Source organism: Benincasa hispida, chromosome 12 (assembly GCF_009727055.1).
Source record: "Benincasa hispida cultivar B227 chromosome 12, ASM972705v1, whole genome shotgun sequence".
Taxonomy (NCBI): domain Eukaryota; kingdom Viridiplantae; phylum Streptophyta; class Magnoliopsida; order Cucurbitales; family Cucurbitaceae; genus Benincasa; species Benincasa hispida.
The window spans coordinates 41855345-41880758 of NC_052360.1; the positions used below are offsets into that span (position 1 = coordinate 41855345).

The 25414-nt window shown below is 39.5% G+C and overlaps 2 protein-coding genes across 2 annotated transcripts; one reads left to right on the forward strand and one right to left on the reverse strand.

Moving 5' to 3' along the window:
- Window positions 1-524: 524 nt before the first annotated feature.
- Window positions 525-1052, reverse strand: LOC120067503. The gene has a single exon (XM_039019053.1). It carries the CDS (start codon window positions 1050-1052, stop codon window positions 525-527), a length of 528 nt encoding a protein of 175 aa, XP_038874981.1.
- A 13681-nt stretch (window positions 1053-14733) lies between these two features.
- Window positions 14734-15672, forward strand: LOC120067505 (vicilin-like seed storage protein At2g18540). Its single transcript, XM_039019054.1, has one exon. The coding sequence runs from the start codon at window positions 14734-14736 to the stop codon at window positions 15670-15672; it is 939 nt and encodes a 312-aa protein (XP_038874982.1).
- Window positions 15673-25414: the final 9742 nt, after the last annotated feature.

Below are 25414 nucleotides of genomic sequence, written 5' to 3' on the forward strand. Positions count from 1 at the left end.
TTGCGGTGTTCATTTTCTTTTAGTCAGTCATTCACAGAGATTTAAGAACAACGCAACTAATGCAGAAAAGTGAGTAAATTGAACAAGGCATGGAAATAACGCAATTGAATTAAATTGAAAGTAAATTCGTAAAGTAGTAAAGGTTAAATTAAGAAAGCAGTAAACAACGCAATGCAGAAAACAATAAAGGAAAGCTATAAATAAAGCAATTAAACATAGATGTAGGGATGCTAATTAAAAGAAGTTTTTCAGAGTTACCGCAATAGCATCCCCGCAAGCAGTCAATCCTGCTTGCCTAAGTCGATGGTCTCCATGCGTCGTTCCACATTGCCCCCATATTATGGCTTAATTCTTTGACCATTGACTTTGAATGGACTGCTTCCATCTTCAGTTGTTAGCTCCACTGCGCCATGGGGAAAGATAGTATTGATGCAAAATGGCCGAGACCAGCGGGACTTCAACTTTCCTGGAAACAATCGCAAATGCGCGTTAAATAGAAGTACCTGTTGACCCTCGAAGAATGTTCATTTGTTTATGCAGTCGGCATGCCACTTCTTGGTTCGCTCTTTATAAAGCTTGGCATTTTTGTAGGTATTCATTCGCCACTCGACTAGCTCATTCAACTGCAACTTTCGGACTTCCCCCACGCTTGACAGATCAAAGTTTAGCTTTTTACTTGCCCACATTGCTTTGTGTTCAAACTCGAGAGGCAGATGACAAACTTTTCCGAAGACCAGAGCATATGAGGACATGTCAATTGGAGTTTTGAAGGCAGTCATGTATGCCCATAATGCTTCGTCAAGCTTAGGTGAACAATCCTTCCTAGAGGCACTGACTACCTTCTCCAAGATAGTCTTGATCTCTTTGTTAGAAATTTCTGCCTGCCCATTGGTTTGTAGCTGATATGCGGTTGAAACTCTATGGCTGACATTAAATTTGGTCAACAGGTTGGTGATGATGTGGTTGATGAAATTTGAGCCTTCATCACTAATTAAGGCACTGGGCGTTCCATATCGTGTGAAGATATTTTTCTTGAGAAAATTCTCCACCATGGCCGCATCGTTTTTAGTGCATGGGATGGCCTCAACCCACTTTGATACATAATCAACTGTGACCAGAATATATTGATGACCTTCTGAAGGCGGAAATGGGCCCATAAAGTCGATTCCCCATACATCAAACAATTCAATTTCCAAGATTGAAGTCAGAGGCATTTCATCCCTTCTTGACATCTTCCCTGTTCTCTGGCATCTGTCGCATTGCACAACATGGGCATGGGTGTCCTTAAATAGTGTTGGCCAAAAATAGCCACTCTGTAGGACTTTAGCGGCGGTCCGCTGCCCCCTAAAATGTCCTCCATAAGGGGACTCATGACAAAGTTCCAAAATGTGCTTAGTCTCATGCTCAGGAACGCATCGACGCAAAATATGATCAGGTCCAAGTCGATACAAGAAGGGATCATCCCATAAATAAAATTTGACTTCGTGTCTCAGCTTCTTCTTCTACTGGTATGAGTAGTCTTCTGGTACTTGGCCGCAAACTATGAATTGTACAATGTCCGCATACCATGGAACATTAACACATACCGACATAAGTTGCTCGTCAGGGAACCTTTCTTCAATTTCTTTCTTTTTCTTCTGAACCTCGCAATTTTCTTACCGTGATAAATGATCTGCGACTTGGTTCTCAGTGCCCTTCCAATCTTTAATCTCTAGGTCAAATTCTTTAAGGAGTAGTACCCACCTTATCAGTCCTGGTTTCGCATCTTTCTTCGTCATAAGGTATTTGATCGCAGAATGATCAGTATACACCACTACATTTGATCCAATTAAGTACTATCAAAATTTCTCCAGCACAAACACCACTGCGAGCATTTCTTTCTTTGTGGTTGTATAATTTTCCTGTGAATCATTCAACGTCTTGCTGGCATAATAGACAGGATGCAAAATCTTGTCTTTGCGTTGACTCAAGACTACACCCACTGCATATCCACTGGCGTCACACATCAATGCAAATGGTTGCGTCCAATCCGGCGCGATTAGAATAGGTGCAGTGATGAGCGCATTTTTCAGCGTGTGGAATGCTTCGGCGCATGCGTCATTGAAATCATATTCGCGATCAATCTCGAGGAGTGCGCTTAGGGGTCATGCGATCTGAGAAAAGTTGTGGATAAATCTTTGATAGAACCCCGCATGTCCCAGAAAACTCCTAAGTGTTTTCACATTGATTGGTGGTGGTAACTTGGAAATTGTGTCAATTTTTGCTTGATCAACATCCAATCCTGCCTTTGATATCTTGTGACCTAGCACGATTCCTTCTTCAACCATGAAATGGCATTTCTCCCAGTTCAGAACCAGATTTGTTTCAACGCATCTCTTCAAGACTTTTTCCAGATTTGATAAACAGGAGTCATAGGTGTTGCCAAAAACTGAAAAGACATCCATAAACACCTCGACTGACTCCTCCATGAAATCTAAAAATATGGCCATCATACACCTTTGGAAGGTACCTGGTGCATTATAGAGTCCAAATGGCATGCGAAGAAATGCAAATGTGCTAAATGGGCACGTGAAAGTTGTTTTATCCTGATCTTCTGGCGCAATCGCAATTTGGTTATACCCTGAATAGCCGTCAAGAAAGCAAAAGAATTCATTCCCCGCAAGCCGATCTAACATTTGATCAATAAACGGGAGTGGAAAGTGGTCCTTCATTGTGGCCAGATTTAACTTATGGTAATCCATACATATTCTCCACCCTGTGGTTGTCCTTGTAGGAATTAACTCATTTTTGCTGTTGGTGACGACTGTCATACCCTTTTTCTTTGGAACGCATTGCACTTGGCTTACCCAACTGCTATCAGATATGGGGTAAATGACGGCTGCATCAAGCCACTTCACCATCTCTTTCTTCATAACCTCCCTCATGGCAGGGTTCAAACAGTACTGCCTCTCTATAGATCTTGTTTTTCCTTCTTCAAGACGAATCTTCTACATACAATATGAAGGACTGATCCCTCGAATGTCCGCTAAGGTCCATCCCAAGGCTTTTGCGTTGTTCTTAAGGATCTGAATGAGTGTGTCCTCCTTTTCTTTGCTCAGTGAGGCAGAGATTATAACTGGTAAAGTGTTATTGCCTCCTAAATAAACATATTTGAGGTGCACTAGTAATGCCTTCAACTCTAACATGGGTGGTTCTTCTAAAGATAACTTAGTACGTTGCATTGTTCGTTCAGATAACTTGATTGTTTCAAAATCTAACTCAGTTTGTATTGCGGCACAATTTTCCTCCCACATTGCGCCAATCCCAAAGTCCTCTTCCTCTGATTCTTCTTGAGACTCGTGCCAATGTTCTTCCTGCAATTCTCCAACGTATTGACAATTTTCCATATCACCTGGGTATTTCAACGCATTGAGCACGTTGAACTTAACTTGCTGATCTTCGACCCTTATGGTAAGTTCTCTTTTCTGTATATCGATCAGTGCTCGCCCTGTTGCAAGAAACGGGCGACCCAAGATGATAGGCACCTCAATGTCAGATTCATAATCCAATATGATAAGGTCAGAGGGGAAGATGAACTTATCCACTTGCACAAGTACATCCTCTATTTTGCCCTCTGGATGTGTTATTGATCTATCGGCCAACTGCAACGTAACTGTTGTGGGTCTTGCGTTGCTGATATTTAACTTTTTGATGATTGACAAGGGCATCAGGTTTATACTTGCCCCCAAGTCACACAGCGCAATTCCGACTTCTTTTCCCACTATTGAGCATGGCAATGTGAAACTCCCTGGATCTTTCATTTTAGTGGGGATGTTGTTCTAAAAAAGCACACTACACTCATATGTTAATGCGACTGTTTCATTCTCCCTGATCTTCCTCTTGTTGGCAAGTATGTCCTTGAGGAATTTCACATAGTTCGGCATTTGTTCCAACACTTCTATTAAGGGAATGTTGATATGTAATTGTCGAAGAACATCTAGGAACCTCTTGAATTGTTTGTTGCCATCTTTCTTTCTCAGTCTGGACGGGAAAGATGGAGGATCCTGCCGTACTTCCTATTTAATTGGTTGTTCATTGAGGTCCTTTGCTTGCTGTGTTTTAAGAGCTGGAGGTTACGGTGACTTTGAATCTGAGTCTTGTTGAGATTCATTCTTTGTAGAGGTATTTTCTTCCGAACTGGTAGTTCTGTTGTTTGTGGTTGAGTGGTAATCATTAATGATTGAGTCTACTAGCCTTTTCACTGAATCTGGTATTGGTGGCACGGGGACCGTTGTCTTGCCACTTCTCAATGTCACTGCTTGACATTGTTCTTCACCGCGTTGTCCTGGTGCTCCCGAGCTACTGGGCAGCGTACCAGGCGCTCTATTCTTAAGTTCGATCGTAAGCTGTTCAATCTGTACCTCCAAGTTTCTAAGGGAGGAAGCTTGCAATTGCTTGATTGCCTCATTCTTCTCAATATATTGTTTCAATAATGTTTCTAAAGACGAGGTACTAGAAGAGGTGTCAGAAGAGGACGGTTGGTCGTATGGTTGCATACTCTGAAAATTACGTTGGTTGTGATTCTGATTAATGAAAACCGGAGGATTACCACGATTCCAGAGATGACTGTTTTGATGATTACTTTGGCCCTTCTGGTTGTGATTCCCTCCCAACTGAAAGTTGGGTGATTCCACAAATAGGGTTGTAGGTGCTGTCGAATGATTCATTGTGAATAGAGTATACGGATTGTTGATTCAACGAGCAGACTTCCACTGAGTGCCCCTCTCCACATTGAACGCATTTTATTGCGGCCACTTGCTGCAGTGCATTGGCTTGCATTGAAATTTGAGAGAGATGTCCTTGCTGAATAGCCATAGTCTGGAGGAGCGAGGTTACTGTGGCCATCTGGGTGGCTAGAGTGTTCATTATATCAGCTGATACAATGGCACTTCTGCTCTTCTTTGTTCCGAGCCTTTTTCCTTATACTCGTTATCTATCAACTCATTTGTATTACACGAAATGCGATCTAAGATGATCTTTGCTTCTGTATACGTCTTGTCCATTAACCCTCATACCGCTGAGACATCAACAACTGCTTGCGTTGATCGATCCAAGTCGTTATAAAAAGTCCCCCTTAGAATGCAATTGGGAATCCCGATGTGCGGACAGATCTTCACTAATTGTCTGAATCGCACCCAGGCGGTGCTCAAAGTTTCATATCCCTTCTGTTCGAAATTCAACACATCACTTGTCTCCTTCGTGACCGGCTGGAGGCAACATATTATTCATAAACTCTCGACCAACTAGTACCATGCGTTGATTTCATTTGGCTCAAGTGACTAAAAGCCCACCTCTTGCCTCATCCAAGTGTATACGGGAAGAGATACAATCTTAATTCCTTCGAGAGTCACACACAGGTATGGAAATGTGTTGCACATTTCTACGAAGCTGGTCAAATGAGATACGGTTTTTCCCTTGTAGACCTCCAAGTTGTCCCGCATTTTGGATCATTTGAAGCATAACGGCCTTATCTGAAACCTTGCATTCTCCACAACATGGGTCTTGAAATTCTGGGTGAGAAGTTATAAAGATGACACCGCATAGTTCCTCATAAGGATGTTGCGGTCGACAGCAAGAAAACAGGGTCTTGCACTGGCTGATAACTATAGAAATACAATGTATTTATACTGCTTTATTTAGATATTGTGTCCAAAGAAAGGAAGTTGCATCATTATATGAAAATTAGCTAAGGAAATACAATAATTATAAATTATCGCAAATACACCAACTAAGACCATTAAAATGGTAGAAAGGATATTTCAAGTTTGTTTGCAGGAAACCAGTCACCGTATGTGCTCATGGTCAAGAGAGAAAGATTAACGCATCTACATCGCATTGCGCCCATCAGTCAGGAATGAATAGACGATCAACGCAATTGACGAGGCAATGAACAGTTCAATCAGAGCTGAACTTCAACCGCATGGTAATCAAAAAAGCAACACCGCATGCGAACACACGATCGAAGATGAAATGAGCAACGCAAATGCGAAAGATTATGACACGTGTACAACTAACCATTGTGCATATTCGATGGATTCATTGCATAACAGAAGGAATATTTATTACCATTTTCGGACTTTCCATAACAATAAGCGGGGATCACAAGTGTAACACCCCCGGAAGTTTTTTTTTTCAAGATGTAACACCCGCACATTTCTTTAGTATAACGTAATTTTGAGTAACTTTATTATTTGGAATTTCAGTAATTGTTACTAGTTGGAGGGCATTTTTGGAATTTTGGACTTCAAGTATAGTGCGGGAATTTTGTTGGCGTGAATTATTCAATTTTAAATTCATTTTAAAAGTAATGGCAGGAATTATTTTTCTTTTGAAACGGAAAGGAATTTAATAGTATACAACGGAAAGGAATTAAACGTAATTATATTTATTTCCTTTTTTGTTTATTTAATTATTATTATTTTATTATTGTTTTTTTAAATAAAAGTCAAACCACATTTCTTTTTTTCCTCACGCAGCCCGGCACCCCCCCCCCCCCGATTCAATTCTTTCTTTATTCCTCTAGCCGAGACCCTAGCCGTCGTGTCAGTTTCTTCTTCATGACCTTCGTCCACCACTGCTCAAGCATTGTTTGCTTTTGCCATCGCTGGATCTATCGATTTGGGTAAGATTTCTGCCGTTTGGGTTGTTTTCGGTTATGTCTCCTTCAGGATTCACCAGTTTGTGTTTCCTTTGGGATTCACCAGTTCGTGTCTTCTTTGGGATTCACCAGTTTGTGTCTCCTTCAAGATTCACTAGTTTGTGTCTCCTTCGAGATTCACCAGTTTGTATCTCCTTCGGGATTCACCAGAGGTAGCGGGCATACTTAACTACAGTAGGAAATGACTCAGTCTCCTTCTTGTTTCATGTGCATATGTGTCCCATGAGGACTAGAGCAGTTTATATGTTTCACCAGAGGTAAGTATCTAGAAGACATAAATGCCCAGCCTGACCCTAGTAGTGGGATTACTTACTCGGTATTTTATACTCATTCTTTCTCATGTTGTTATTTCAGGTACTGCGATGGACAAGCAAAATTCGTGATCGAACCATGGGACTAGTTTTTACGCTTCCACTCATGAGATTTAGAGTTCTTTTCATGTTTCTCTCAACTTTTAGTTTTGATGTTTAAAACTTATTTTTAAGAATCGTTTTTAAGACTTATTTATTATCCTTTATGATTTATGGGTACCCTACTATTGTTTTAATATTTGAAATTAATGAAAGTCTTTGAACTTACCTTATTTAATTAGCATTTATTTCGCCATAACAGAGTGTCATTTTGAGTTCCATGCATGCATGTATTTAGTAACGGCCTAACTTAAGTCCTAGAGGGTCGAGTCGTTACAGTTGGTATCAGAGCGTATGTTTTGGGTTCTATAGACTGACTTACTATGTAAGTCTAGATTGTCCCTGTGGCCCATGAACGGATTCCTCATCATCGCCAGGTACGTCTTATCAATTACAAGTTTTATGATAATTGTGCATTAAAATATTTGTTTAGCTTAATGCACCAGTTATGTTCTAATGCTAGGTCAGTGACTCGTTAGAAGTTATTATAAGAGGATTATCAGGTACGACACTACAAAAGAAGAAAAATGAAATAGAGTAAATTATGAGGTCATTGGCACTAGTTAATCTCATGGAAATTATGTTAGAAACGAACAAATATATACCTCAGTTCAGCAATGTTAAAGGTTGATGAAACTATGTAGAGTGATGACAATTTAGGAATGAAGATATTTAAATGTTTAAGCCAAAGAATAAAATTGTCGAGACAAAAATTGATCAAGGACTAGTGTTATGTTTTGTGTTGGATAGTGCAATCGATGGTAGTATAAATATATAGGCCAGTGCTCAAGTATAAGGTTAAAAGTTGTTTTATAACTAAGGAGGAAAAGAAGAAGAGTCTATAGATATATTAAAGGTTTTGAGATATTAAAAACCCAACATTTTGAGAAGAATTTTAGAAAGAATTCATAATTTATAATCATTTGGGTAATACTACGACTTGATGGACTAGGTAAAGTATGTGTAGGATTCCTTTGGAATATCAACTACGTTGATGTCATTAAAGGAAGCCAAAATAGTTGGACATGAGTCTAGACATAAAGGGGATAAAGCAAAGTGTTATTTGTTTGGGTTGAAGGATTATTTTAGAGTGCCTAGATTAATTAAATCTATAGCCTTATTGTGATGAGGAGATCAAAGTTGGACAAATACGAACAAACGAAAGTATTTTGGAGTTTAAAAGCATAAAAATTGGGAAAGGAGAATTCTACAAGATGAAAATTCTTAGTGTGAGAGATAAGACTTATAGAGGAGTTAAGTAAAATATACTTTAGTAAAGAGATTATATTCCACTTGAAAAATGGGAAAAAAAAAGTATCCAAGAAAGTTTACTCTTTTGGAAATAGAAAGAAATTTAATGTGTTCAAAACTCCCAGTTAAGTATGGTTTAGAGGTAAGATATGAGGGGTTACAAGGAATTTGTTTTGGTGTAGAAGAAAAATATCTCATTATCATGTGGAATTTTAGGAGAATATGAGATGGATGGAAAAATAGCTTACATAGGTGATCGGTATGGAACTTTGTTTTAACACAAGAATCTGTTACCAAAATAAAAGGTTGAGAAGGGATAAGCTAAAATGGAGTTACTAGTAATAGTAGATGTTCAAGAACTATTGACATGGTATGTTGATGCTTCATTAGTTAAGAGGTTAACCATTGAAGACATTAGTAAGATTTAAGGGATTTTGACGTAGTGTGCAAGTTTGAAACATGAACTGGCAAGACCATCAATTTGATTGAAAAAGGAAATTAATCCAACTTGAGGTAGACAAAAGTGGTATATGCACAAAAGTAAGTAAGTTGGATTTTCCAATATCACCACTGGCATAAGGGATAGACTGGTAATAAAGTTGAGTTGATAACAAGAAGTTGCTATAGGTGGGTTTGGAGCAGTACAGGATAGTATGGTTTCCCTTGCATGGGAAATGAATTAACTAGCTCTAGGGAGTACGAGTGATTCAAGCTATGACTTATGAATCGAGAAGATTTTATCTTAAAAACTAACCACAGGGATCAATTATAGTTATTACGAGGTTATGGAAATGTGTTATCAATTGACTGATGCCTTAGCATCTAGGGACTTCAAAACCTCATTTTTCAAGAGGGAATTTTAGACTCATCCTTAGTAGGATCTAAGTAATGATATGTGATTGTTTTAAGGTTAAAGGATAATATGAGGATTGGCTCAAGCAAGTTTTATAGCCCATGACAGTATAGAGCCTCATGATGAGTTTTTCTTGAATATGAGACCTAATTAGATAGAGTTATTCTCAGACATGTAGACCCTAACAGAGACATCACAATCGACGCTTCTAGAGCAGAAGAAGTATTCGGTTGAGAAAATTTGTTCTGGTACGTATCTTTAGATGACGCATTATATAGCATGACCAGTTTCTCCACTACACATATGAAGTTTTCCCTGTGATAGAATGGTAAGTTCAGATATATGTTTTTAGTGGATAAGTCTTTCTTAAGCTCACGACAGTTTTTATAGTTCTCAACTTGAGCATGTTAAAGTATTGTTGGTTTTCAGCATCTTGAGTTTCATAGTTATATATGGAAGGGGTTGACACACCTCTTTTGATACCAGATTCAGCTATGTCAAACGATGACCCTCGTTTTACATCTAGTTTTTGGAAGAGTCTTCAATTAGCATTAGGTACTCGATTGGATTTTAGTCAGGTTTTCAACCACATATTGTTATTCAAAAAGAACGTTTGAACCAGACATAGGAGGATATGTTATGCACTTATCCATTACAATTTTTAGGGAGTTGAGACTCTCACCTGCATTTGATGGGATTTGCTTACAATAATAGCTACCAGTCTACTATTGGAATGTCACCCTTTGAGGCCCTATATGGGAAGAGTTGTAGGTCCCCTGTGTGTTGGGGTGAGACAGGAGAGAGGAAATTATTAGCACCTGAATTGGAACTAAAGCAGTTTATATGTTTCACCAGAGGTGGGTATCTAGAGGACATAGATGCCCAGCCTGACCCCAGTAATGGGGTTACTTACTGAGTATTTTATACTCATTCTTTCTCATGTTGTTATTTCAGGTAAGGGTAGAGATGCACCGGTGATGGACAAGCAGAATTCGTGATCGAGCAACTAGGACTAGTTTTTATGCTTCCGCTCATGAGATTTAGAGTTCTTTTCATGTTTCTCTCGACTTTTAGTTTTTATGTTTAAAACTTATTTTTAAGGATCGTTTTTCAAACTTATTTATTATCCTTTATGATTTATGGGTACCCTACTATTGTTTTAATATTTGAAATTAATGAAAGTCTTTGAACTTACCTTATTTAATTTGCATTTATTTCGCCATAACAGAGTGTCGTTTTGAGTTCCATGCATGCATGTATTTAGTAAGGGCCTAACTTAAGTCTTAGGGGGTTGAGTCGTTACAATAAGTCAGAAAGTCAAAGCCTTCAGCCTATAAATACCCTTACAGAATTCACTGAAAAATATACTTGAAACGGGGGATAATTGATACAAGGCTATTGAGAGAGAGCTGATCTAAATGCTAATCGGAGGAAATCCGGGAAGAGAAGAGACAAGGCCAAGAGGTGAGTCTCAGTGCACTTCTGCCAAATCCCCGCTGAGAAGCTCTGTACTTAGATCCCTTCTACCAGTTGAACAAGCCTGAGAGGGAAGCTCATCCTTCAATTCACTCCATCAACGCCGGCAAACGATTCTCCATTCCAGATCTATGCCAAGACGTTGGCGCTTATTTTTTTTTGTTTCTATCTCTCATTCATCAATTGTATTTCATCATCTCAATCTCTTCATTCACAACCATGTAGCAGATGCTAAATAGTATTATTCAATGTCTCAATCATTTTCATTCCCACTTCTCTGTTTATTTTCGTTCCTCCATAAATCATTTTCTCTATGATGTTTTCTTAATCGTTCGGTGATTAATATGAATTAAACAAGTAACTTAATCTATACTAACGAAATAAAGATGTTTAGCTAAAGCATGCTAGACGACATCTTCACCTGTGAGAGCAGAAGTGAAGATGCCATTATGATATGTCAAGAGAAGGTTAGAAGAATGCGTTAAATAAAGCAAGAAGTACTTCCAGAGATTGAAGCAACCTTGCGTTCATTACGTTTGTCCCTGTTTCACCAAAGAGATGTGGGAACGCGGCCGATCACCGAGAGGTGTACGCCAAGGGAAAAGAGAAACCGTACTTATGCCTTTAACGCAATTAAGGAACTTGTGATGTTTATACTAATTATCTTTTCTCTTTCTATTCCACACATAAAATTTGCCACCGCATAACACGATCTTTGTATAATCTTCACAGTCAGTCTCACCCGCAGTATCTTGTATCATGAAACCTGTATCTTTTATCATCATAGCTTAGGTTTATTTTATCGCATATTACTTTTATTGCAATTTACTTTATTACCACATTTTTATCGCTTATCTTTACTTTATTGCACAATCTACTTTGTCGCATGTACAAACAACACCTTTATTAATTTGAAAGCATCGAAGGAATTAATCCAATGCTGGTCCGGGTAGGAAGAAAGGAATTGAACCCAGATAAAGCCTGTTACCAGTTGCCAGAAGAATTGTCAACAAAAGAAGAAGCAGTGGTCTTTGACCAGGACCAGGAACCAATTCGAATTTGGATCTGGGGCAAATTTTGGGTGTGGGATGCTCGTTTAACCTATGTATTCATCTCGTTCCTTATTTACCTGGGTGCTCCATTCATCCGACCAGGGGTGTGGATAACGAGGCCACCTTCACAACCTTCTCCCTTCTATCCCTATGGTGTAGTAAGGTAGGGCGGTTCGCTTGAGTAGCTCAACCGCCCATTAGCCCGGTGCAAACCCCCGTTCGCATATATCACAAATATAACGCAATTAACCTAAAATAATCCTTGTGTTTGACCTCGGATCACATCGAGAACTTGCGGTGAAATTATACTTGTTTCAATGCAAGGAAACTTGCGACAATGCACAACATACTACAAGAACATTCATTAATAACGCATATCAAGGAGTAGTGTCACATATCATCGCATAAAATCTATGTCTTCAAGTTTATGGCATGGACTTGTAGCCTGGAATCAATTTTTGCATATCAAATTTATGGCGCCGTTGTCGGGGAACTGGTAATGGGGACATGAGCTTGTATGATGATAAGGACTTAAAAATTTGCATATTAATTTTATGGCGCCGTTGCTGGGGATTGGTTAACGGTTTATTGTTTGGGTGTGTTTATGGTATTTTGCAGGACAGATCTCTTTACACTGGCTGTTCAACGCGGAGAGCAGTCTGACGGCTTATGAGCTTTGGTACCGAACAAGAATTTGTAGCTGACCTAGAGATTGAGCATACCTTTCGCACACGGGCACGCTAGAATCGAGCAAGGCGAAAGAGAGCAGCTGATATGGCAGATCATAACAACAACGCAGTACCCACAGGAAATCAAGGGGCAGTACGGCCAGCGCAGGACCCAGTCTTCCTTGTCGCTGATCGCAAAATTCCCATGAGGAACTACGAGGCACCCAATCTGTACGATTTTTCGCCTGGAATTTTGAGGCCTACAGTAGAGAAGAACGCAAGGTTCGAAATAAAATCGGTCATGCTTCAAATTATCCAGAACATAAGGCAATTTGGGGGTCTGCAAGTTGAAGACCCGCATGCCCACCTGACCAATTTTGTTGAAATGTCCGGCAACTTCTCACTACCTGACATTACCCCTAAGGGTATTAGACTTTATCTGTTCCCTTACACCTTGAGGGACGAAGCCAAGCGGTGGGCTCACTCACTAGAGTCGAACGAGATTACATTATGGGATCAACTGTTTGAGTGATTCATGAAGAAGTTCTTCCCACCGGCCGTCAACACAAGGCGACGAAAGGATGTGCTAAACTTTGAGCAAATGGACAATAAGACTCTGAGCACCGTCTGGTTGCGATTTCGAAGATTGGTGAAAAACTACCCGCATATCGGGATACCCGATTGCGTCCTGATGGAGACGTTTTACAATGGCCTAAATAGATCAATGCAGGCTGTGGCTGACGCCTCCACGGCAGGAGGTTTTATGGACAAGACGTATACAGAGGCCAAGGTTATCCTTGATCGCATATCGCGGAACATGGATGATTGGATTGATGATGGTTATGGCTGTCTCTTATACACATCTAGATGTGTATAAGAGACAGACTCTGAGCACCGTCTGGTTGCGATTTCGAAGATTGGTGAAAAACTACCCGCATATCGGGATACCCGATTGCGTCCTGATGCTGTCTCTTATACACATCTAGATGTGTATAAGAGACAGAGGCAATCCTAACCAAGGGGGCCAAGCAACCATCAAAGTGGCAGTCGAGGGAATCCTCCTTTTCACCATAACTCGAATCAGGGGTAACCAAGGAAATCACATAATCAGCAACCCTCATCTTCGAACACCTCTAGAAGCTCATTGGAGGCCCTGCTAAAATAGTATATGGACAAAAATGACGTAGTGATGCAAGCGTAGGCGTCTTCAATTCGAAGCTTAGAGATCCAAGTGGGTCAGCTGGCAACTGAGCTGAGAAACAGAACACCTGGTACGTTGCCCAGCAACTCTGAAGCCCCAGGATCTAATGGAAAGGAGCAATGTCCTTAGGACATTGGGTAGGCAAGCTGGACCGCCTGCAGAGGTGTGGATTGCGCTCATTCAAGGAAACGAATCTTTCGGTCCATATCTCACATCTATGTTTAAATGCTTTCTTTAATTCTTGTCTTTATGAATTTCTAAATTCTGTCATTTATTGCTTCGATTAATTTGTTTCATGACTTTATGAATTTATTCTTCATTGACTCTCTTGCATTTATTTCTGTGTTTTCTTTAATTCTTTTAGCTTTCCTATATTTAATGTGTTATTCTTTAATTGGTGAATGATTGAGTAATGAGAAGAAAATTTTATTACCACAAGTCATAGCAACTTGTGTTGATGAAAAAAAATATATATAATAAAACAAAACACATTCAATATTCATGGCGATAATGGACGCATCCTAAACCAAAAAGATGCGCCTTGCTTTCATCCAACTCAAATGCATTGAGCTGAGGGGTGTGTTGTGCGCGCGTGTGTCCTTTGCCCGTCCTTAGCAAAATGCACTATGTTGAGGTAGTGTTGCACTGGTAGCAATACCGTGCGCCCGATCCTCCAGAAATGTGTTTAGTTAAGGGGTGTGTTGCGGGGATGCATGCGTTGTTGCCCGTCCTCTGCAAAGATGCATTTGCGTTGGTGAACACATTGCGTCAATCTTTTCCTTGCGTCCATTCGAATAAAATATTAAAGATAATTCTTTTTGCAAAATTGAGAAGTCCAATCGTTCCGTATTCCAACGAAATGATGAAGTCTACAGATGAAAAGACATTTTTCTAAAATTCCATAAATTAAGGAAGTTCAAATAAGGGGCCTTTTGAGTGTCTTGAGGCCTGCCACCACGAAAATCGTACTGGGCCCACTAAGGCCCAACCTATAAATAGGAATATCCCCCATCTGTGAACACTTTACCTCTTTTTGCAATCTGAAAAACCCTAGCACCATTGCATCGAGAGCTTTCTTCTTCCCTGAAACCCTAACGTTTTCCAACTTTCTTCAACTAAGCACCCATGGCCGACCAAGCTTCCCAGCCTTCTGCTTCAACCCCTTCCACTGACCAAATCTCCATGCGAGTGGCAGCATTCCTTGCTGCCAGTTGCCGTCTTGCTGCCCAACCCCACACTGTTTCCAGAATCACCAGTAGACCTCGGAGAAACCCTTTAGCTATCAGGCCTGCTCAGTTCAAGAGGGGACAAAGCATTGAAAGCACCCCACTCCCAACTCCAGTCATCTCAACTGAAAGCGAAAAGAAGAGACAAGATGACAATGAGGTATTCGGAAAAATTCTGAGTAACTTGGAGGTAGAAGGAGATTTGCTCGATGCAGGGGTTGTAAACCAACCATTGTCTACGGAGGAGGTGACGATGGTGGTGACTGAAGAAGTGGTGGTGGTAGAGGAAGTGGCAGTGACGAATGAAGTGGTGGAAGAGGAGACAAGAAGAAGCACTTTGGCTTTAGAGACTTTTGAGGAAACTACGCAAGTAGAATTCTATGACGTACCCATCAAAGTCGTGTTAGAAGAAGTTGCGACAGAGAAGAAACAAGAAGTGGAAGACGAGAAAAAGAAGAAAAAGAAGAAGAAGGAAAAGAAGGTTGGAGAAGGTGAGCCATCCCATCATCGCAAAGAGAAGAAGAATAAAGAAAAGAAGGAGGATGAAAAAGATGAGGAGGCCAAGCTAAGAAAGAAGAAAGAGAAGAAAGAAATGAAGGAGCGCAGGCGTGAGGAAAGGCGCCTAAAGAAGGAAGAAGAAAAGAAGAAGAGGGTTGCAAGTCCAGAGATGGATGGAGAATCAACCTCTGTAAGGGAGGACAGGGGGGAAATAGCGCAATTAATGGAGCCGACGCAACCTGAACCAACGCAATTAGTTTGGACTGACGAAGGCGAAGAAGGAGAAGCTACCCTCCTAATGCGGCGTCACAAGGGTCTATCGTTGACCCTTAAATTTTGATCAACACATTGGAAGAAAAGGAAAGGAAGAGAAAGGAAGAGGAAAAGAGACAAGAGAAAATGGAGCGGGCGAAACTCATCACCACAGAGATGGATGGAGAATCAACCTCTGTAAGGGAGGATAGGGGGGAAACAACGCAATTAATGGAGCCGGTGCAATCTAAAACAAGGCAATTAGTTGCGATCGACGAAGGCGAAGAAGGAGAAGCTACCCTCCTGATGTAGCGTCGCAAGGAGAATGTGCCGCAAGGGTCTATCGTTGACCCTTTAATTTTGATCAACGCATTAGAAGAAAAGGAAAGAAGAAGAAAGGAAAAGGAAGAGAGACAAGAGAAATTGGAGCGGGCGAAACTCATCACTACAAAAGGTGATAGAAGAAGAAGACTGCATGATGAGAAGGTTCGCCGCAATAACGAGATATCGAGGCTTGAAAAAATAAGGTGGATTGAAGAGGAACAATGCCTTTATTACCGCATTTTTATCGCTTATCTTTACTTTATTACACAATTTACTTTATCTCATGTACAAACAACACTTTTATTAATTTGAAAAACCCCCGGTCGCATATACCACAAATATAATGCAATTAACCTAAAACAATCTGTGTTCGACCTCGGATCACACCAAGAAACTTGTGGTGAAATTATACTTGGTTTCAACGCAAGGAAACTTGTTACAACGCACTGCATACTACAAAAACATTCATTAATAACGCATATGAAGAAGTAGTATCGCATATCATCGCATAAAATTTGTCTTCAAGTTTATGGCATGGACTTGTAGCCTAGAATCAATTTTTGCGTGTCATGTTTATGGCGCCGTTGATGGGGAACTGGTAATATGGACATGAGCTTGTATGATTATAAGGACTTAAAAATTTGCGTATCACTAGCCAATTTACCCCTTGATTCCCATCGGGCCTCTCATTATTATTTGCCATGTTTCTTATTCACGTAATTCTGTTCCGATATGTTCTTATGCGAAAAATACACTTGATCTCTGAGTCAGCTTAGAATTTATGGATCAGATCCAATACTCATAAACCGTCAGCTTGCTATTCGCGATAAACAGACAGTACAACAGAGATCTGTCCTGCAAAATACCACAAAGTATTCAACACTAACCATTACAATCCTTGGCAACGACACCATAAACTTGTAACGGTGAAAATTAATCTTTAACAATATGGACAATGATGAACATGAATCATACAAGCTCATGTCCCTGGCAACGGCGTAATAAACTTGTAAGGATAAGAGTGGAGTGTTATCTGTGTTATGTTCTGTATCGCTTATACACACTACTGATGGATGAATGTAATACAAGCTCATGTTGCCATAAACTTATAACGGTAAAAGTGAATCTAACTTTATCTATTGCACTGTTGAATGAATGAATGATGCTCTATATGTGCTCAAGTGCTTTGCGATAAAGATAATTTATGCGATACTACGTTTTAAGTGTATGCGTTGATAGTGATATGCTCATAGTATACGATGAAGTAGTGCGTGTCACAAGTTTCCTTGCGCTGAAACCAAGTATAATTCCAACACAAGTTTCTCAGAATGATCTGAGGTCGAACACGGGGATTGTTGTCGTAAAATGCAATACTAATGTGATACATGCGACCAGTTATAATAATGAATAAAGAATTTTGGTTTGTATAGAAATATAAATTGCGCTGAAAGTAAAAATGTGTTGATAAAGTAAATTCCTAAACTACTATGATCATGATACAGGGGTCGAGGACTAGTTGTGAAGTTGTACAAAAGAATCGATGAATGTGATGGCAAGTCTTATGAATGAAGTAGGAAGAGAAAGAGAAAAGAGTAAAAACATCGCAAGTTCATCAATCGCGTTAAGGACGCAACTAAGGTTCCGCTTTCTCTTAGCGTACACCTTTCAGTGATCAGCTGCGTTCCCATACGTCTTTGGTGAAATAGAGATGAACATGATGAACGCAAAGTTATTTCCATCTCTGGAAATACTTCTCGCTTTAGTTAACGCATTCTTCCAACCTTCTCTCAATAGGTGGAATAACATCTTCACTTCTGCTCTCACAAGTGAAGATGTCGTTGATAACGGGCAGAAATGTACGTTATCATAGTCCTAAGTTCTTAAACAATGTTGGATTGCATTAATAGAATGTGTTAAATTGCGTCCATTAAGCATAAATTCCATAGTATTGCCGTCGCATGCGTCCAACACATTAGAACAGTTGATCTTTATGTTTTTGTGTAGAATATGCGTTAACGCTATGCAGAGATTGCGATCATAGGAATACATTGGTTGAGCGCAACTTCACCGCAAGACTTTACATTGATCGTGCTCGCAAACATTTGCCCAAGAAGAATCACCGCAACTTGGTCAGCGCAACATGCTGGGTGCATCCGGGTGAAAGGAAAATTAAGATCGATGGGACAGAAAGCTGATGGCAGTCGGATCCAAATTAAGTTGACAGCCGATAACGGTCATAAAGTACATCCAGCTTTATCGATGATAATTATCCGACACATCAATCTAGAATTAAAGTTACCCTATAAATACAAGTGCATTCTTCAGAGTACGGTTAAGCAGTCGCTTACTTCATCGCTATTACAAGTTCATGCCTTAGTTTATAGTTTTCTTTTCCATTTTACAGCGGAGCAAGAGAAGAGTGGTGATGCCACAGATCGCCCAGGGAAGCTTGAGAGAGAACCTTGGGGCGTAAGAGCAGAGAGCAGGCCAACTCTCGCGAGAGCGAGAATATCTTTAGAGCACGAGTAGAAACAGTGTAACCACCTGGCAGCAAATGATTGCCCCAGGCCCTTTACTATACTTGCATTGTTATTTTGTACTTCATCTCATATCTATTCAATGGAAGTTCTATTTCTACATATGCTCACTCTCTTAATACGCATGAGTAACTAAACTAGTTGAATGGGTTAAGAAGAACTAGGATAACATGACCTAGGAAGTTCATTGCTTACGATTGTCTTGTTTTATGCTATGCAAAATACCCTTTAGAGTTACTCGAGAGAGAATCTAAAGAAAGAACCTAATGTCTCGAGAGAGCTGGGTTAGAATTTGGACTCGAAAGAGCAAGATTAGGCTTACATAAACAAGAGATAGGGACTTAGAGATAAGCTCTGTTTGTCAACTTGCATCGCATGCATCCTAGGAATTGGAGTGATATTATGTGGTCGCATATTTATGTGAATGTCATGTTGTCATCACATAAATAGAGATAGAGGTTTATGTCTAAACCCTGTAGACTTATCACATATTTATCGCATGCGTTCTAGCCTTAGAAGTCGTAGCATTCATGCCGAGAGGTGGTTTACTATTGTATGCATGTTGCATGATCGCAAAGCATGAACGCATTCTAGGGAGTGTTAGCCGAACCTGTTCACCGCATATTCATCGTATTTCCCGTCTACCAACTCTTTTCAAACTCTGCCCCATTCGTTATTTATTTTCGTCAACGCAAACAATAAACCCCACGATTTATTTATTTAACTGGTTACCACAAGTTTTCATAAAAATCACCAACGCAACTATTTTCACAAGTCCCTGTGTTCGACCCTGGACTTACCAGGAAACTCAGGGGAATTTACACTTGAATTCCGCTGGGGAAACTTGAGTGCACAACGCAATCCATCAATGCATATCATCCATATTTCCACTACATAAAATAATGCATCAGCCATCGAGCATGCTTTAGCTAAACTTAATTGATTCATTGACACAGATTGACTCATTCGCTTAATTCTCGTTGTTTACCCCGGGGAAGAACATATCATGGAAAAAATGGATGATAAATGTATGGAAAGAGACAGAGAGATGATAACGATGACGATGATAACATTTATTTCTAAAATTAAGCGTTCGATACATGTTTGTGAATGAGGGATTAAAGAAGATGAACAGAGAAGATGAATTAGAGAATAGAAACAAATATGGAAAGAGTATCAACGTCTTGACACAAATCCTGATCGGAGACTTGTGCTTGTCGGCGTATGAATGTGGTAGAGAGGAAAGCTTCCCTTTCAGGCTTGCTTTCCTGGTAGAATTGACCTTTTGCACAGACCTTCAGCTTCAGGAATTGGAAGAATTCTTTAATCGGAGACTCACTTTTTCAGCCTTGTCTCGTAGTTCTCCCGGATTTACTCTGTAAAGTCTCTTTAGACCAGCCTCTTTCTCCCCATTTCAGTATGTTTTTCAGCATATTTGAGGAAGTTATTTATAGACAAGACCTTGGCTCTTTGAATTTGTGGTCCCCACTGTATAATTATAGTAATTCCTGAAATGGTGTAATGGAAAATTCCTTTCTGTTCCACGATCAATCCATCAGAATTGCACAACAAAAAGTTGTACACTTGTCAGAATCATCTGTGAATGCATTGCTCTTCACATCTTCGATCGATCGCCGCATGTGGTGTTGATTTTGATTACCACATGCGGTTGAAATGTGTTGTTTTCTAAAGCTCTTGATCGATTGTCGCATGTGCCGTCATTACGTTGATCATCTCTTCATTCTTGATTGATGAGCGCATGCAATGTATATGCGTTGTACATTTTGTCTTCGAGCCATTCACGCATGCGGTGACCTATTTCCTGCAAAACAGAGACTGAAACATTCTATTTTGCCATTGCAATGGTGTTAGTGGGTGCGTTTACGAAATTTCATAATTTTCGTATTTCTCAGCCAATTTTTATACTATCGACGCAAGTTTCCTCTCTTTTTGTAGTAATATCTAAATAAAACAGCATAAATAACTTGTATTTCTACAAGTTATCATCACTGATAAAGCTGAATGTACTTTGTGACCGTTATCGACTGTTAACTTAATTTAGATTATGTACCATTGCTCTTAATTATCCTTTCACCCAGATGCACCTACCATGTTGCACTGACCAAGTTGCGGTTATCCTTCTTAGGCGAATGTTTGGGAGCACGATCAATGCAAAGCCTTGCGGTGAAGTTGCACTCGACCAATGATTCTTATGATCACAATTCTTGCATTGCGTTAACGCATATTCTGCACAAAAATACAAAGATCAACTGTTCTACGCTGAACGCATGCGACCGCAATATTACAGAATTTATGCTTAATGGATGCAAGTTAACATATTTCATCAACGCAATCCAACATTGTTTAAGAACTTAGCACTATGATAACGTGCATTTCTGCCTGTTATCAATATCTGATATATAAGACTGAGTTTCTAAATTTTATAGATAAATACAATAAATTAGGGCATCCTATACCCATGGTTTACCATTCGGTATCTCATACCCGATATTTCTCCCACTTGCCCTAGGTTATTAACCTGATATTTCTAGTATTACTAGGTGATTCTTAAACACTTTAGCCGAGAGAGTCATTGTAAACATGTTAGTGTACAATAGGCTTCTTAATAAACTATATGGGGAATGCATCTAATTCTCAATAATGACCAGGAAGCACACTTTCCTCCCACTACATTGAGGTATGATGCGTGTATTTGTGATGCATTATGATGTGAGTTTACGATGATGTGTGTTATGCGATGAACATGCAAGTTTCCCTAACAATGCCCAAATATAAACCTTCCTAGGTTTCCTGGTAAGTCCAGGATCGAACACAGGGACTACTGAGTAAATATGCGACAGACACTTTGATTCTATTATGGTAGTAAAAGCAAATGAGGTATATAGTTTTTTTATCAAGGTTTTCCTATGCGATGGAGTTAAACGCAGAGTTGATAAAAGCGTAGAGTTACAATGAATATGCGATGGAGAGGTTGAGAAGGGTTTTAGCTAACATTTCCTAAGATTGTGCACAAGTTATGTGATAACTTATAGAAATACAAGTTATTTATACTACTTTATTTAGATATTGCGGCCAAAAGAGAGGAAAATTGCGTCAATTGTATGGAAATTAGCTAAGAAATACAATAATTATAAATTGTCGTCAATACACCCACTAACACCATTGCAATGGTAGAAAAGAATATTTCAAGTCTGTTTTGCAGGAAATCCATTCACCGTATGTGTTCATGGCTCGAGAGGAAAAAAGATTAACGCATCTACGTCACATTGCGCCCATCATTCAGGAATGAATAGACAATCAACGCAATGACGGCGCATGCGACAATCAATCTAGAGCTGAACTTCAACTGCATGCGGTAATAAAAACAGCACCGCATGCGGGCACACGATCGAAGATGCAAATGAGCAACGCAATCACAGAGGATTTTGACACGTGCACAACTAACCGTTGTGCATTTTCGACGGACTGATTGCATAACAGAAGGAATATTTATTCCACCATTCTTAGAATTTCCATAACAATACAGTGGGGACCACAAGTCAGAGAGTCAAAGCTTTCATTTATAAATACCCTCAAACAATTCACTAAAAAGATATACTTGATACAGGATAATTGATACGAGGCTATTGAGCGAGAGGTTGTTCTGAGTGCTGATTGGAGAAGATCCGGGAAGAAAAGAGACAAGGCCGAGAGGTGAGTCTCAGGGCGAATCATTCGAAATCCCCGCCGTGAAGCTCTGTACCTAGATCAACTCTACCGGTTGAGCAAGCCTGAGAGGGAAGCTCATCCTTCCACTCACTCCATCTATGCCGGCAAGCAATCTCTCCATTCAGATCGGTGTCAAGACATTGGCACTCTTCTGTATCCGTTTCTAACTCTTATTCATCAATTGTATTTCATCTTCTTAGTCTAAATCACTCACAACCATGTATCAGATGCTTGATTTTATAATTAAATGTCATGATCACTTTCATTTTCACATTTCTGTCTATTTTTGTTCTTCCATTAATCACTTTCTCCACGATGTTTTCTTAATCCCGTGGTGATTAATATGAATTAAACAAGTAACTTAATCTGTGCTAAAGAAATAAAGATGTTTAGCTAAAGCATGCTAGGCGGCATCTTAACTTGTGAGAGCAGAAGTGAAGATGTCATTCTGATCTATCGAGAGAAGATTAGAAGAATGCGTTAACTAAAGCAAGAAGTACTTCCAGAGATGGAAGCAACCTTGTGTTCACTACGTTCGTCCCTGGTTCACCACAGAGATGTGGGAAACATGGCCAATCACTGAGAGGGGTACGCCAGGGAAAGCGGAACCCTACTTATATCTTTAACGCAATTAAGAAACTTACGCTGTTTATATTAATTACCCTTTCTCTTTCTGCTTCGCACACAAGCCTTTCCACCGCATAACACGATCTTTGTATAATCTTCACAGTCAATCTTAACCTCGGTATCTTGTATCATGTACCCTGTTTCTTGTATCATCATAGCTTAGGTTTATTTTATCGCACTTTACTTTTATCGCAATTTACTTATTAATGCATTTTTATCGCTTTTCTTTACTTTACTGCACAATTTACTTTTCGCATGTACAAACCCATACTTTTATTAAATTGAAAAACCCCCAGCAGCATATATCACGAACGTAACACAATCAACCTAAAACAATCCTTGTGTTCGACCTCGGATCACACCGAGAAACTTGCGGTGAAATTATACTTGGATTCAAAACAAGGAAACTTGTGACAACGCACAGCATACTACAAGAACATTCATTAATAACGCATATCTAGAAGTAGTATTGCATATCATCACAATCATCCATGCATTGTATGACATAAGAAGATTAATTTTATTCATTCATATTCATACATGTCAACATGTTTATGGCATCATCGCATTTTTTGTCATCAAGCTTAGATTAAAATTATGTCATTTGCATTACATTATACGATCATGCTACACACAAATAACAGCACGTCATTTCTCAATGCAAAATGTCATAATTCCTATTTCTAGGACGCATGCGATGTGTATACGAAACAGTTGATAGGACTTATGTCTAAGCCTCTATTCTTGTCTATGCGAAGATGAATGATGAACACATAAAACAAGGTGACCGCATACAATCATTCCTATCTCTAGGGTGCATGTGATTTGTAGATAGCAATAGAACTTATGTCTAAGTTTCTATTTCTTGCTTATGTGATTCTAATCCAACTCTCTCAAGCCTAGATTCTAATATGACTCTCTCAAGTCTATATTCTATCCTTAAACTACTCTCTCAAGTATATCTAAATGGTGAATGATGCATACATAAGATAAGATGATCACATAAAATGTAAATCTTAAGTCATGCTAGCTAAGTACTTCTCAACCCATTCAGAAATTTAGCTACTCATGCGTGATATGGAGAGATTGAACATAGATTGAAATGAGATTTTCATTTTCTGTAAATAAAGTACTGAATACAAAATAACAAATGGAATTGAGAGATAAGAAGCCCAATAAGCAATGTCTTGCTTCCCGTGGCCTTTTACAATGCTCTTTTTCACTCCAACTCTGTTCTAGATGTGTATTCTTACTCTCGCAACTGTTGGCCCTCTCTTCTTTGTAATGCTTTCCAGCAGTCTCTCGATTTGTCAGGGAATGATCTCTCGGCTTCCTCATCTCCTTGCTCTTCTCCGTCCTCTAGGTATGAGTATGTGTGAACATACTAACTAACTCTCTAAAAACACTAACTCCGAGCTCCCTTTTACACTAGTGGCCTTTGGTATTTATAGAGTTCAAGGTGAAGCAGCCTTTCTATCTAATGATTGCAATGATGGGTGGTATTAATTCTCCTGCTCTGATGTGCCGATTAATGGTCACTGAAAGTTGAGTGTACTTGCTATAGTGTGGCTTCTTACGGCTTGTCAACTAAATTCAGATTCAACCGTTATCAGCTTTTCGTCCCATCATGATTTATTATGCTGTCACCTTAATGCGCAGTCCTTATGCGGCCGCATTTTTAAGAAACTTCTCACGATCGCATACGATCGCATGACTTACAATCGCAATCTTCAAGCGCGCTGACGCCTTGTTCCTTTGGTTTGCATTTTCACATGCGCCATCGCATTGTTCCTTTTTAAGAAACTTCTCACGATTACATACGAGCGCAAGGCTTGCGATCGCAATCTTTAAACACACTGATGCCTTGTTCTTTGGATCGCAATTTCACTTCGCCATCGTATTTTTCCTGCACAAAATAAGTAGATTAACTGTTTTTATGCGATGGGTGCTTGCCGATGCGTTGTAAATGGTGATGCGATTATGTTTTGAAGTTACAATGATGTGTTATGCGTTGCACATGCAAGTTTTCCTAATAAGACCCAAGTATAAATCTCACTAGGTTTCCTGGTAAGTCCAAGGTCGAACACGGGGACTACTAATTTAATATGCAACAGTAAATTTGATTCCTTTGTGGTTGTGAAAACAAATAAGTTGGATGGTGTTTTGTTTAAGACTATTTCCTATGCGACGAAGTGCTAATGAACAGTTGATGAAAACGAGAATTACAATGAGTACGCAATGAACGAGTTGAGAAGGAGTTTAGCTAACACTTCCTAAGATTGCATACAAGTTATGCGATCATGCTACACACAAACAACATCATGTCATCTCTCAATGCAAATGCCATAATTCCTATTTCTAAGACCATGCGATGTATACGAAAATGTCGATAGGACTTATGTCTAAGCCTCTATTCTTGTCTATGTGATGATGAATGATGGACACATACACAAGCTGATCGAATACTATCATATTCTATTTCTAGGGTGCATACGATGTGTAATAGCAAACAGAACTTATGTTTAAGTTTCTATCTCTTACTTATGCAGTTCTAATTTGACTCTCTCAAGCCTAGATTCTAATCTGACTCTCTCAAGTCTAGATTCTTTCTTT

Bases quoted from the DNA above. Each gene is read 5' to 3' on its own strand.
- LOC120067503 (XM_039019053.1), bottom strand. From the start codon at position 1,052: ATGGTGGAGAATTTTCTCAAGAAAAATATCTTCACACGATATGGAACG.
- LOC120067505 (XM_039019054.1), top strand. From the start codon at position 14,734: ATGGCCGACCAAGCTTCCCAGCCTTCTGCTTCAACCCCTTCCACTGAC.